Genomic DNA, 12,938 nt, shown 5'->3' with positions numbered 1-12,938 from the left:
CCCCGTTCTTTTCACAATCTACACAAGACACGTAACAGACGTCACACCAACTCACACATCTAACATACTCTACGCCGACGATATAGGACTCTACACATCGAGCAGCTGCATCAACACGATACAGGACCGACTATCAGAGAGCTTCGATGCGGTTAAATCACACCTCACGGAACTGGGCCTCCTACTGAACCCCGACAAAACTCAACTATTAATCGTCCGCCGGAAGACAACCCCATTTCCACCTACCTTCACTGTCATCTGTGGTAACTTCCCAGTATCCCCTTCCCAGTGTGTCCGTTACCTTGGAGTGCTAGTCGACCAGCACCTTGCCTTCAAGGAGCAGGTCGGGAAAGTTGTTGCTGACGTCAACCGTAAGCTGGCCGCATTCCGCAGAATACGACATCACATCACCACCCAGGCACAACGTTCCTTTTACCTAAGCATTATCCAATCCACCATGGAGTACGCCAGCAACTGCTACGTTCACACGATATCAGCAACCCTATACAACACACTCATTCGATGCTTCAAACGTAGCCTCAGGATAACATTTGGCTACCCACCATGCCACCCAACCGCCACCATTTGTCAACGCCACAAAATTATTCCTGTCGCCATCCGTTATAACCTAAAGATATTTTGCCTTGTCTATAAATGTGTGCATGGCCGCCGCAGCCCTCTACTTGCCGAGCTTTTTGTACTTAGATCAAATAGCAACCATACCAATGCCTTGACCAGGGGACAGTCCGCCCTGGCTTTAGCCCTGCCTAATGCTTCGTCACGGTACGGTTTCTATGCTTTGCCTTACCTGGCTGCTGACAGGTGGAATTCGCTTCCAGCAGCATGCCGCCAGGCAGCCTCCTTTGCAATGTTCAACAGTACTCTTCGCAGCCTGTTTTGCAACACATAATGGCACAGTATGCAGCCACCGTTTTCTTTTTTCTTTACTCTATTTCACGCACTTACGGCTTTCTTCATACAGCTCTATTTCACGCACCTACCTAGGGTACCCTGTAAAAAGACTCACAGTCTGTGGGGATTGCCCTAGTAAAATAATAAATACTACTACTACTACTACTACTACTACTATGTCATGGTAAAGCCTTCCGACTTCGCACTTCGCAGCCCTTGGTTTGCGAGGCTGCGAGCGGCCGGAGGCAACCTGGCAGAAGGAGAAGGGTAGATCTACCTTGAGTGTGACCTGACCGTCATGTATGGGTCATTACTCAACCTGTAAGTTACACGATGAACACAATGTATTAAAAATAAAAGACCTCGGGGGACCTCACGCTTTTACTCGTTCTATACTTCATATATTGACCTCTTTAATCGTGCAATAATAGATACATATTTTTTAAATTGAGGTATAGTTGGTGTTAGAAAGGGTTTGCTCCCCACACTGGAGCTCGCGCTATTCCGCCGACTTTACTTGACACTTGACTGACTCACGACTGCCATCCAGAGCACACGAGAAGTCCATCGAACCTTCGACTTGGCAAACCTGCAAGAAAGCACCACTCCCTGCTCAATACACAGTGTTTCGGGGAATTCACCCCTCATCAGTTGAGCTTGAGTAGGCTGAGGAAGATTGTGCCTGAAGAGCACCACTTATATAGTGCTCTCCAGGCACAATCATCACCAGGGATACAAACTTACAGAGGCGCTCCATTTCTAGCGCGACAAACACCTCGTGAACACCAGATAGCAGCGTGAGTCAGTGTCGCTCCTGGACGGTGAGACCAGACGTTGAGGACCCTCGGTCATTCGCAACGCTGTCACCTCCAAACCAACTAGTCGCAAGCCCGCGCTGGGCACAACAGTACGAAGTAGTGGTTGCGACTTCGGCGATGATTTGTAAGAAAGGGTTTGCTCCCCACACTGGAGCTCGCGCTATTCCGGCGACTTTACTTGACACTTGACTGACTCACGACTCAGTCAAGTGTCAAGTAAAGTCGCCGGAATAGCGCGAGCTCCAGTGTGGGGAGCAAACCCTTTCTTACAAATCATCGCCGAAGTCGCAACCACTACTTCGTACTATAGTTGGTGTTCGTTCATGATGGAAGGAGAGGTGGAGCTACGGGAGAGATGAGCTGATTATTCGCAGGGTGAGGGTGACATGTCGGTTGGACGAGTATGACAATTACGAAGACAGTTGAACATGATAATTTTCAAAGGTAACTCAAACTGATTTGGCAATGAAAAAATATTATTACTGAAGTACAAAAGATAAATATGGTGGTAAAGACACACCTGGCAATATGGCGGAAAACACACGCCTGCCCACACACGCTCTCTAAGCTGCAAAGTAATTTAGTTCTGGCACAGAGCTCTCCTTCTCACCACCACCACCATCAGTTCGCGCCTGGCGCCTAGTCGATGCATGGTTGGCGGTATCCGACATAGCAGGCTGGTACATCAAGTAGTGCATGGCACATACAAGATGACACAGCAACGACATAGCTCGATTGCGACGTACGTTTCGTCCCCGCTGGACTCATCAGGCAATCTTCTTCTTGGATGTCTTCATACGGAGCTTGACTCGGGAGAATGAAGTTGAAGACACCACTGCAGCTGTACTTATGGTTGATAAATATGGTGGTAAAGACACACCTGGCAATATGGCGGTAAACACACGCCCGCCCAGACGCGCTCTCCCCGCTGGACTCATCAGGCAATCTTCTTCTTGGATGTCTTCATACGGAGCTTGACTCGGGAGAATGAAGTTGAAGACACCACTGCAGCTGTACTTATGGTTGATAAATATGGTGGTAAAGACACACCTGGCAATATGGCGGTAAACACACGCCTGCCCACACACGCTCTCTAAGCTGCAAAGGTCTGGCACAGAACTCTCCTTCTCACCACCACCACTACCATCAGTTCGCGCCTGGCGCCTAGTCGATGCATGGTTGGCGGTATCCGACATAGCAGGCTGGTACATCAAGTAGCGCATGACACATAGAAGATGACACAGCAACGACATAGCTCGATTGCGACGTAGATCTACGTTTCGTCCCCGCTGGACTCATCAGGCAAGTACAAAAGAAGTCAACTAATGAAATAAAGTAATGTTTTCCCTTTTCCATGATAATCTCCAGCATGCATGGACACCTTGGTATAGGGATACTCGTGTAACATTATTGTTGTACTTATGCCAAGTTATGGCCACTTGAAAGTACGAAAAAGGCACAATTTTCCGAACTTTGGGGCTCCATAAGTACAACAAAGTGCGTGTCAAAGCATAATAATTATTATGAATATGATGACTTTGCGAGCATAATGCGAGAATCCATGAAAGCATAATTCCATGATTTCGGGAGCATAATCCGACCGAGCCTATAATGAGTGGTCATCTCGGACAGGTTTACAGGTTTCATTGTACTGATTAGTTAGTGATATTTAGGCGCGGTTAATTAATGGTCAAACGCAGCAAAGGAAGAGTGAATGGCTTTGTGCGGGGGAAGTTTTCAACGTTACGACGTCCTATCATGAACGTCACACAGTATCAATTGCCGGAAAGTGAAAAGCTTGCCAGTTGAATTACATGTACATGACTTGAGGCAACTTGAGACTCATTTGTGCGATGGTGGTCGTATTTGACGCCAAGCAACTAATTACTTACGCAGATACCTAAGCTCCAAAGTAACAGTTCAGTTACCTGCATGTCGCCTTGTAGCCTTGTAGTTAATTGTAGGACAATGTACTGTCGTAGTCGGCACAGAATAATAATGCCCTTGAAAGTTGAAGTGACAAACAAGAAACATCCATGCGTCGTCTATTCACACCTCATTATCGCTGCAAACATGGTTATTTTGTGTACTGTAGACCGACCATGGTGTAGATCTACATACATGTAGTTCAGAACGAATACTACCCGTCGAATACTACCCGTCGAATACTACCCGTCGAATACTACCCGTCGAATACTACCCGTCGAATACTACCCGGTGGCGGTACATTGTAATTTGTAGTAGAATCTACTACAGTACTGACTGGGTCGCCGAAGAACTGGGGGGTCAGCCTCCTAGCCTAGTCCGTTCTTATTTCCATTATTTACATGTAGAGGAGACGGCTCGATACTGGGACGCTTTGACAGCCAAATTTGTATAGACCCAAACCGATCATCAGCGTTGATTTTTCACTCGAAATATGTTTGTGGAAGGAAACTGGCATGTTGAAGTTTGCACTGGGGCCAGAGTCAATCGAACTGAGCCACTCCTTTGTGTTGACCCATTGCCTCCAAGTTAGTTGCCCAATTTTTCGCTTCAAAAAAGTTCAAATCAGAGGTGGCTCCAAACCGGACACGTTTTAGAGTGCACGTCAAATTCACTCTGGGTCTGAAATTAGGTAATTGCTATCGCTCCACGACGGCCAGTACAGAGTAACAATAAGCCTTGTGTGTGCTTCCATTAGTTTTGATTGGTATGCGGTGCTTTATCGGCGAGAGGCGAGCCGCTGTTTACCTGCGACAAGAAGTTGATTTTTCGAAAGTCGTAAAACTCAAGTCGCAGTGCGAAGCAACACGTCAAAAACTCACCTGCTTGATATGGCGCTTCTGGTCATCGCAGAGCCATGAAATTTTGGCTCGGAGTATAACACATCGTAGTCTCACTGTGACATATGTCTTCTAATCAAAATACCAAGAGAGAAAGTGAATATTGAGTCCGTTCCGGTTTGCAACCTATGTCCTATTTGAAACCGTCCCCTCTACATAGATCTACACTGTACTACAAGTCTACAGCCGAGATGGGCAGTTGAGTCCTCGTGTATACATAACTCATTGGTATGCTGTGCTTGATGCATGCTAGCCTGGCCGCGGCCGTTCTTCGACGCCCGACAGTACTGTCTGTACCTGTCAAGTCTATCCTCGATTCCTCGGGCTGAATCTGTGATCACCATACATTACATGCCTAGATCATGACCTGACAGCAAAAGTCTTTGGAAAGGATTCCTAGCGTACAGTACAGTAATACAGTAATCATGGTAATAGATTGCGGGTGTTATGAATGCACTTTCGGCGAGCAGATGAAGAACAAGAAAGCGTGACACTCCAGGCGCGGAACTACAGGTATCGGCGTTTTGTCACATTACCAGTGCGAGTCAGGTGGTCGAGTGATCTCCTGTAGCCACTATCACATGGCTCAAAAGTATTTTTAGTATGGTCGTTTACATGGTTTAGATAATTAGCTCGGTCACTGGAGTCTGGTTCTTACTTGCATGCAGTAGAATATACTCCTACTAGCGGAGTAGTAGTAGACTACTCGGCTTCAGCAGTGCGCTGTCCCTTTCTTCGCTGACACTACCACACGGGATTTTGTTCTGTTGCTTGACCATGTTGACAGCTCCAACTACTACTGCTAGAGCTTGTAACTACTTACTCGTGTGTAACGAGGTTGTAATGTAAGGCGGCACTTACAACCTCTACGAAGGTCGATATCATATCCTACATATTATCCTTTGCGCATCAGGCCCGTGGCAAGTGGCAAGAAGTAGGTCCACATACAGGTTGTACCCGACCCTCACGACTATTCTTATTACAGCCTACAGACTACAGTACAGGCCGGGTGGGTACAGGTGGCAAAGCTCAGTCACAGTCAGTGTGTTACAATCTCTCGAAGTGTAACAGTGGCGTGTCTGTGTACTCCTACAAATGAACACTGCTCACTTACTACATCATGTAGTAGTGACCTGATTCAGTGATTGAGGAATAACTCTGTTAGTGTTACTATACTCAGCAGCTGATCAGATCAGCTTCACTCCGTGCCAGGTGACGGTTACCGGCTAGATGTACGGGTAGCATTTTGGTTTGGTGTTTTTCTGCTTTAGCGCGGGGAAAAACGTGGCGAAGAATAAAGAAGTTCACTTTTCATGGTCCTAAATCTCGAGCTGAGGAATGGATGGTTGGCGGGTAGCAGTAGCGGAAGAGAGATGCAAAGGCCATTGCCATTGGGCACCACAGATCACAAGTCAGTTGTCTTCAGGGTTATCTGTTGGACAACCTGGTTCCTCGTCTTGTCAATCGCCGGGTGCTCGTCTGTCAGCGGAATCTCACAAGTCACCCAAGCCTGCGTCGACAATGCTGTCGACGAGCAGATCAGCGGCGAGTTACTGCAGCCCGGGAGGCGGATACCATATTTTCGATATAATCTTGCTGGAAATCACTGCGTACAGGCGGATGCGGGAGCAGCAAGCTGCCGCCGCAAGCCACCGTCCCCAAAGTTTCTGCTTGGGGCCATGTTTCCTTTGCACCTTCGCGAGCCGAGCATGTCTTCCGACCCTAGAGACTGCACAGGGCTAGCCAGTCCATATGTAGTTGAGTTTGTAGAAGCAGTCAAGCTAGCTCTGCACGAGGCAGTGAATGACAGTGAAGTGGCGAGAGAGCTGGTTTCTGGCTTGGAGATCCACGACACCTGCTTCATGGCACAGGCAGCGTTCGATGCTGCTGTGTCCCTGGCGAAAAGATCCAACCTGGCCAGCTTGCAATGCCTTGGCGGAACTAAGGGTTACGGCGGAATTTTCCCAACAGGAGATGAAGAGATACTGGGGTCTGTGATCGGTCCTGGCCTCAGCTTAGAAGTGGAGACTGCGTCGTCTGTTCTAAACAGCTTTCAAGTACCACACATATCGTACTGGTCGACTTCCGACGTGTTCACACTCAAAACTGACTTTCCGTACCTGATTCGGACAACCACGGCGGACATGAACCAAGCCTACGCCATGCACGCCATCCTGAGGTACTTTAACTGGACGTACGTATCCATGCTATGGGAGGACGTGACCAGCAGCCGTACCAACCTGGCAGATCATGTGCGTGTGCTGGCCGGTCGCGACGGCTACCACGTTTGCTTTGCCCAGGACGCCGGATTTCACTACTCCGACAAGCGGCGGATTCGGTATCTGATTCTCCAGTGGTACAATGCGTCGCGTGACGGCTCTCCCACGCTGCAGGCACCCACTGTTGTGCTGCTGCTGCTCGGAGGCAAGTATCTGAGAGCGGTGTTTGATGGTCTGGAGCAGCTTGCAAAGACAAGTTCTGACTTTGCCCACTGGCTTAAGCACAGGCACTTTGTGTGGATTGCCAGCGATAGCTGGATAGCGGAGGCACCGCAGCTCGTGCACTACATGAAGCGTTCCATTCCAATGGGTAGCCACACTGTCCTCGGCACCACTCTACAAGTTCCTGAGTCTCTAGTGGAAGCGGAGACCTTCCAGGATCGCCTTCTCCAGCACTTTTCCAGGACGTATCCCACGAGAGACACGATTGCCCAGAACCCCTGGTTGGGTCGCGTGTGGCAAGAGCAGTTTGACTGCCGGCTGCCCTTCGTGAGCTGCCAACCGGGACAATGGTGCCACCAGCGTCGCACCTGCAACACCACCAAGTCCTTCGCCGAGGCGCTGTACATGCGACGGGAGAATTTCTCCACACCAATCGCATCCGGCGGGCTATGGATGGCCGTGAAGACCTCTGTATGGCTGCTGGAGAGGATGCAGGCATACATGCAGGCCCAGGCTGATGCCGGTGAGCCAGTACCGTATAGGCAAGCTATCAGGACAGTGCTGAGACAAGGAGATTGGGGTTGTAAGAACGTCAGTGGTCGTCTGCAGAACTGTGGCTTGTTTGAGGAGAATCATGACGTGCTGCCGACATTCAGAATCCAGGGGGTTGTGCGTAATGATGATGGTGAATGGGTGCTCCGGACACTGGCACGATGGCAGCGTCGTGCAGCAGAGAATGCCAACGGACCAGACTCGCTGTCAAGTGAGGACCTTGGCCTGGAGAGATTCTACAGAACATTGTGGGCAAACGGTGCCACGGAAGTGCCATTGTCAATCTGCAGCGCAACGTGTAACAACGGAAGCATCCAGGCTCCTGTTCAGGCTCGTAAGAACGAGCTTCGCCGTCCCGGACTGTGCTGCTGGTCATGCCAGTCGTGCACCAACAACCAGTATCACGACAAGAAGGAGGGGAACGTGTGCCGGCCATGCCCATCTGGCACTATAGCAGTGGATGAGAATACTCGATGCTGGTCACCTGATGCCTTCTACTTTGATCTGATGTCCGTGCCGTCCATAGCCGCCATTTCCCTCTCCGCACTGGTCATGCTGCTCCTGCTGGCGACGACAGTGGTCTATTACCGTCACCGGAATAGCAAAGTGATCACGGCTGCAGAAATCCAATCCAGCGCCGTGCTAATTGTGTCAGGCTTTCTGGGACTGGCAGCCACGTTTCTACTCTTCTTTGAGCCAGTCCACCATCTGTGCGTGATACGCAACATCTTGCTGTCGGCTAACTTCTCACTGTCGCTCACCACGCTAATCCTGCGAATGCTGCGCCACATATTCCTGTCGGATCAGAATAAAGTGCCAAAGTTCCTGTGCAAACTTGCCAGCGCCATGACGTGCACTGTACGCCGGCAACTCACGGTCCTGGCCGTTGCTCAGGTTGTATCACTTCCTGGTGTTGCTATCTACTGTATCTTCCTTGCTGCGGCCTCGTCACAAGTTCAGGTGGAGGAGCTACGTAAGGACATCTTCTGCGTCAACAATGGCAAAGACATGCTGTACGCAATGCCCGTAATGGCAGCGCTGGTGTTGGCCCTGGCCATCCCTGCCTTCACTGCACGCAAAGTAAAGATCGCGCAAACAATCCTGCTGACTAAGCTGCCCAACGAAGCACAACTGATGACCTTCGCAGCATGCTTGCTGATATGTATTTGGGCCTCCCTGATGCCTATCTCGTACATATCTAGCGGAATACTGGCCCCTGTGGTTACAAGCATCGCTGTCATTACGCACCACTTTGCCATCTGGGGAGCGCTTTTTGCTCCGCGGCTGTTCCTGATCTTGAAAGGCAGCCCATTGGAGTCGCAGTCCAAACTCCGCCGGGAAATGATACGAGTTGCAAACCTCAGCATGGCCCGGGCAATGGATGCATCAACCCTTGACCGAGAAAACCGCGGCAGGTCTGAGCTCTTCACACACGCCACTGATCTGTCCTTCTCCGCAGCATTACGTCCTATCAGCTCAACACCAAGCGGCTCCACCTCGACAGCGGAGAGAATTTCGGTCGATCAAGAACAGCTACGGTCGAGCGGTGAGCCACCACTTTACAAGAGACTGAGCCGGGGCCTTTCCGTTCAGTCTGAAAGATTGCCAGTTCTTGCACATGTAGACTCTACAGAAAAGCCGCCTCCGGAAATGATTGACACTGGTTTACAGGTAGGACCGCGTCATCATGTAGACTCTACTGGAAAGCCGCCCCCAGAAACGGGAATGGTTGACACTGTTATACAGTTAGGACCACGTCATCTTATGGTGTCATCTCTATAGTTATGCTGATGTTAGGCTGACATCGATTTTGAATTATTTTGAGACAGTCATTACCCGTCGGGCCCAGTTTCTAGCACCAGCTCCAGGATAATAGTTTGCGCTTTTGAGAGTTGCTAGAACTTCAACCGGACTGATAAGTGATAGCAATGTCGTTTGGACTGAGCGTGCCTTATGCTGTGTGTATGGTGGTATTTTGCAATAAATATTGTTCCTAGATGTTGATCTTGTTAGTGCTTTTTCGATGTTGATGTTCGCGCCGTTACCTAGTCAGAGTTGCCATGGTTACCTTGTTATTGTTTTCCTGCGCCACACTGCCAACAGATAATGTGATATTGGACCTGCCCGGTCACCTGATGTTTCCCTAGACAATAGTTCGAGAGAATACTGATCGCTCGCTACATCTTTAAGTTTTTAACCAGTGGACAGTTCTAACTGATAGAATCCATAATTACCATTCTCTATTTTTTATTTATTGATTTTTTTGAAGTAACATGATCATGTTGCTGGAGAATTCTGGTGAGTTGATTTGACAAAGCCAAACGCCTGTGCTTTTTTGGTATGCATGAGTGTTGCCGCACCAACACTGACTGACCGTGTTGCATGTACAGGACAGTGAGGTGGCAAGTCTCACAACCAATGCCATGGGCATGGCAGACACCTCGTCGCTATACATGTATGTAGGCGCTGCATCTAGGCTGCCACCCTGCCTGGTATACATGTACAATGTAATGATCAGGCAAGGTGGTGGCCTAGCACTTGCGAAACCTCCCTAATAAGTAAGCTGGTTGTGTTTCGCAACACAATAATTGTAAAATAGCCGGTGGTAATGCTAATGTGCCGCCTTCTTTTCACATGACCACACAGGACCACACAGGACCACGCAGGACCACACAGGACCCAGCTAAACCAGTTACAGTGTACCTCTACTCTAGTCGACTACAAAGACAATCAAAACCATGGATTCCAGTCCTGGCAAGAGAAATCCGACCGCATGATTATACATGTATTATTACTATTAAATGGCGCCGGGGACTAGTACGACAAGTATAGTGCTTTTTTTCTTTTCTTCTTTTTTTCTGCAAAAAAAACCACACAATCATACCATTTGACGGCACAGGGCAGGAAGGCAGCGATGAGACATATGCGATATGGAATGGCAGGAGTGGGGGAGAGGCAGGGCCAGCTTGACCGACCATAGGCATAGGGTCTCGGCTTCCTTGCAACCCAAGCGCTCCACAAAAACAAAAGATTACAGAAAATACGCAGGGGGGGGGGGTAATAATAATAATAATAATAATAACAGCTCGCATATACCCCATGGGTGAGATCACCCATGGGGCTAACGCATCTGTCGGCAAAAGAGTTAGAGAAAACGAGAAATACATGACATACACACCTTCTTCATTCTGTTATTGCAGGAAAAAAAACTACCTCGATTCCACCATGAGCCTAGGCATGAGGAATAATATTAAGTACAGAATGTTATTTACCAAAAGGATATTCAAGTAAGCGCAGATATTTTTTTAGCATGATATTAAAGTTAGTACATTGATTCACAATGCCGAGCCAAGCTTCCCTGTCTTGGGAAATAGCTTCCGCTTCGGCAATGGAAACGTTTATTGTCTTTAAGTCATTCTTGATGTTGTCGATCCATCTGGTGACGGGGCGTCCCCTGGGCTTCTTGATGTCTTTGGTGTCGATTGAAAGTCTTAGAGCTTTGTAGGATGTCGAGTCACTGCCTTCTCTGATTACATGGCCGAACCATAACAAGCGCCGTTCCCTGCATGTTCTGGTGATAGGCAATTGGTTGGACAGCTTGTATAAGTTTTTATTCGATATTTTTTGGGGATAGATACACTACGCCGAGAATGGATCGTAGTTTGTGGCGATGCCATGTGTCGAGCCTGTTGCCGAGTGCTGCTGTCAAGGTCCACAGACCACAGGCCACAGTTGTATAGTAGAACCGGAAGGATAAGTGTGGTAAACGTAAGCATTCTAGATAACAAAGTGTGTCTCTTCCAGGCTATAGTGCCAAACGCTCGGTTAGCGGCATTGATACGGTTCTCGATGTCACTTCCAGATCCCAAGAGACTTCCAAGTAGTTTCGTCTTTCTCCATGCGTCATCATCCTTGGAAGGAGTTACAAATTGAGTTTTTGTTAGATTTAATCTCAGGTCATCCTGGGCGAAAATTGGCTCTCATTTCGCTGCAGCGGCCACCACAGCATCACGATCAGTGTCATGTATTGTGGTGTCATCTGCATACTGTGAGAAATGAGTAGGCAGGCATGAAGGGGAGGTGCAGGCTGCTCTCACCTGCCTCATCGCACCTTCTGCGTAGACAATGAACATGGCCGGAGACATCGGGTCCCCCTGAACCACGCCGATATCGGTCGAGAAGGGAGCACTGAGCTGCCCAGCAATCTTCACCCTAGCTGTCGTATCGGAGACTAACAATTTCATCATTGAGGTGGGTGCACCCGAATCGGCCATTCGATCGAGCGCCTTGCCACGGTTCGCTGTGTCAAATGCACCGCTGAAATCGAGTAATGCTGCCGAATAGTTCCAATTTCCGAGCAAAGCTCTCTCACAGAGACCTCACACAGAACACCCTATCAGCTGTCGAGCGACCTGGTCTGAAACCGGCTTGTGACTCATCCACAAACTGCTGAATATTGGTGCTAATTCTCTTTGTGATTATGGTTGTAAGGACTTTCCGAACCACTGACAATAGCATTACTGGTCTGTAACTCTTCGGGGCTCCTTTCGGTTTGCCATTTTTGTATATTGGCACAATAATTCCAGTAGTCAGGTCTGCTGGGCAGTGCTGTAATTGGCGAATGACATTGAAAAATGAGGACAGCCAACCAGCTAGAATGTCAGAACCTGCACGCAGCACCTCACTGCTAATTCCATCCTGACCGACTGCTCCGCCTACTTTTTGCTTCTGTATCGCTGCACGAACGTCTTCTGTTGAGAAAGGCTCATCATCCCTGACACCAGTCGCCGGCTGATGAACCGGTTTGCACGGCATGCTGGAATCGTAGAAAATTGATGAATAATATTCACCAAATTTCTGGAGGTTCCAACCAATCAGCCAGTTGGATGGGTGGTGCATTGTCACCCGCTCTCAGTTTTCGTAGGTTGTTAATTGCCTGGAAGTAAGACCTTGGGTCAGGCCTAAGTGCATCGGCGTCCTTTGCCCGCTTTTGCCAGAGGAAGTCGCCTTCCTTCCGCAGGATGGAGCGCATTTGGTTGGTTGGTTGGTATATTTTATTTTACTTCGCCAGAATGAACAGGCATTGCTGCCTTCTTGCCTGGACAAGTGGATTGTCCAAGCTCTCACAAAAAGACGAAGAAAGGAAAGAAATATTACATGAGAGTGTGAAGCATGCAATCTTATAAAATAAAAAATAAAATAAAAATTTCCATGAGAGTGTGACGCATGCATGATGAGAGAGGAGAGATAGATATAGATAGAGAGAGAAAGAGAGAGAGAGAGAGAGAGAGAGAGAGAGAGAGAGAGAGAGAGAGAGAGAGAGAGAGAGAGAGAGAGAGAGAGAGAGAGAGAGAGAGTCTGCTTTATTTCCTGGACAAGTGAACTGTCCA

The 12,938-nt window shown here is 48.7% G+C and overlaps 1 protein-coding gene across 1 annotated transcript; it reads left to right on the top strand.

Annotated features, from left to right (window-relative positions):
- The first annotated feature begins 6,264 nt into the window (after window positions 1-6,264).
- On the top strand, window positions 6,265-9,330 carry LOC135810373 (G-protein coupled receptor family C group 6 member A-like). Its single transcript, XM_065323865.1, has one exon. The coding sequence runs from the start codon at window positions 6,265-6,267 to the stop codon at window positions 9,328-9,330; it is 3,066 nt and encodes a 1,021-aa protein (XP_065179937.1).
- The last annotated feature ends 3,608 nt before the right edge of the window (window positions 9,331-12,938 follow it).

The sequence above is a fragment of the Sycon ciliatum genome, chromosome 2 (genome assembly GCF_964019385.1).
Source record: "Sycon ciliatum chromosome 2, ocSycCili1.1, whole genome shotgun sequence".
NCBI lineage: Eukaryota > Metazoa > Porifera > Calcarea > Leucosolenida > Sycettidae > Sycon > Sycon ciliatum.
This window is presented reverse-complemented; position numbering and strand designations above follow the sequence as displayed.

Excerpts from the sequence above, each read along its gene's own strand:
- LOC135810373 (XM_065323865.1), top strand. The coding sequence starts at position 6,265 with ATGTCTTCCGACCCTAGAGACTGCACAGGGCTAGCCAGTCCATATGTA.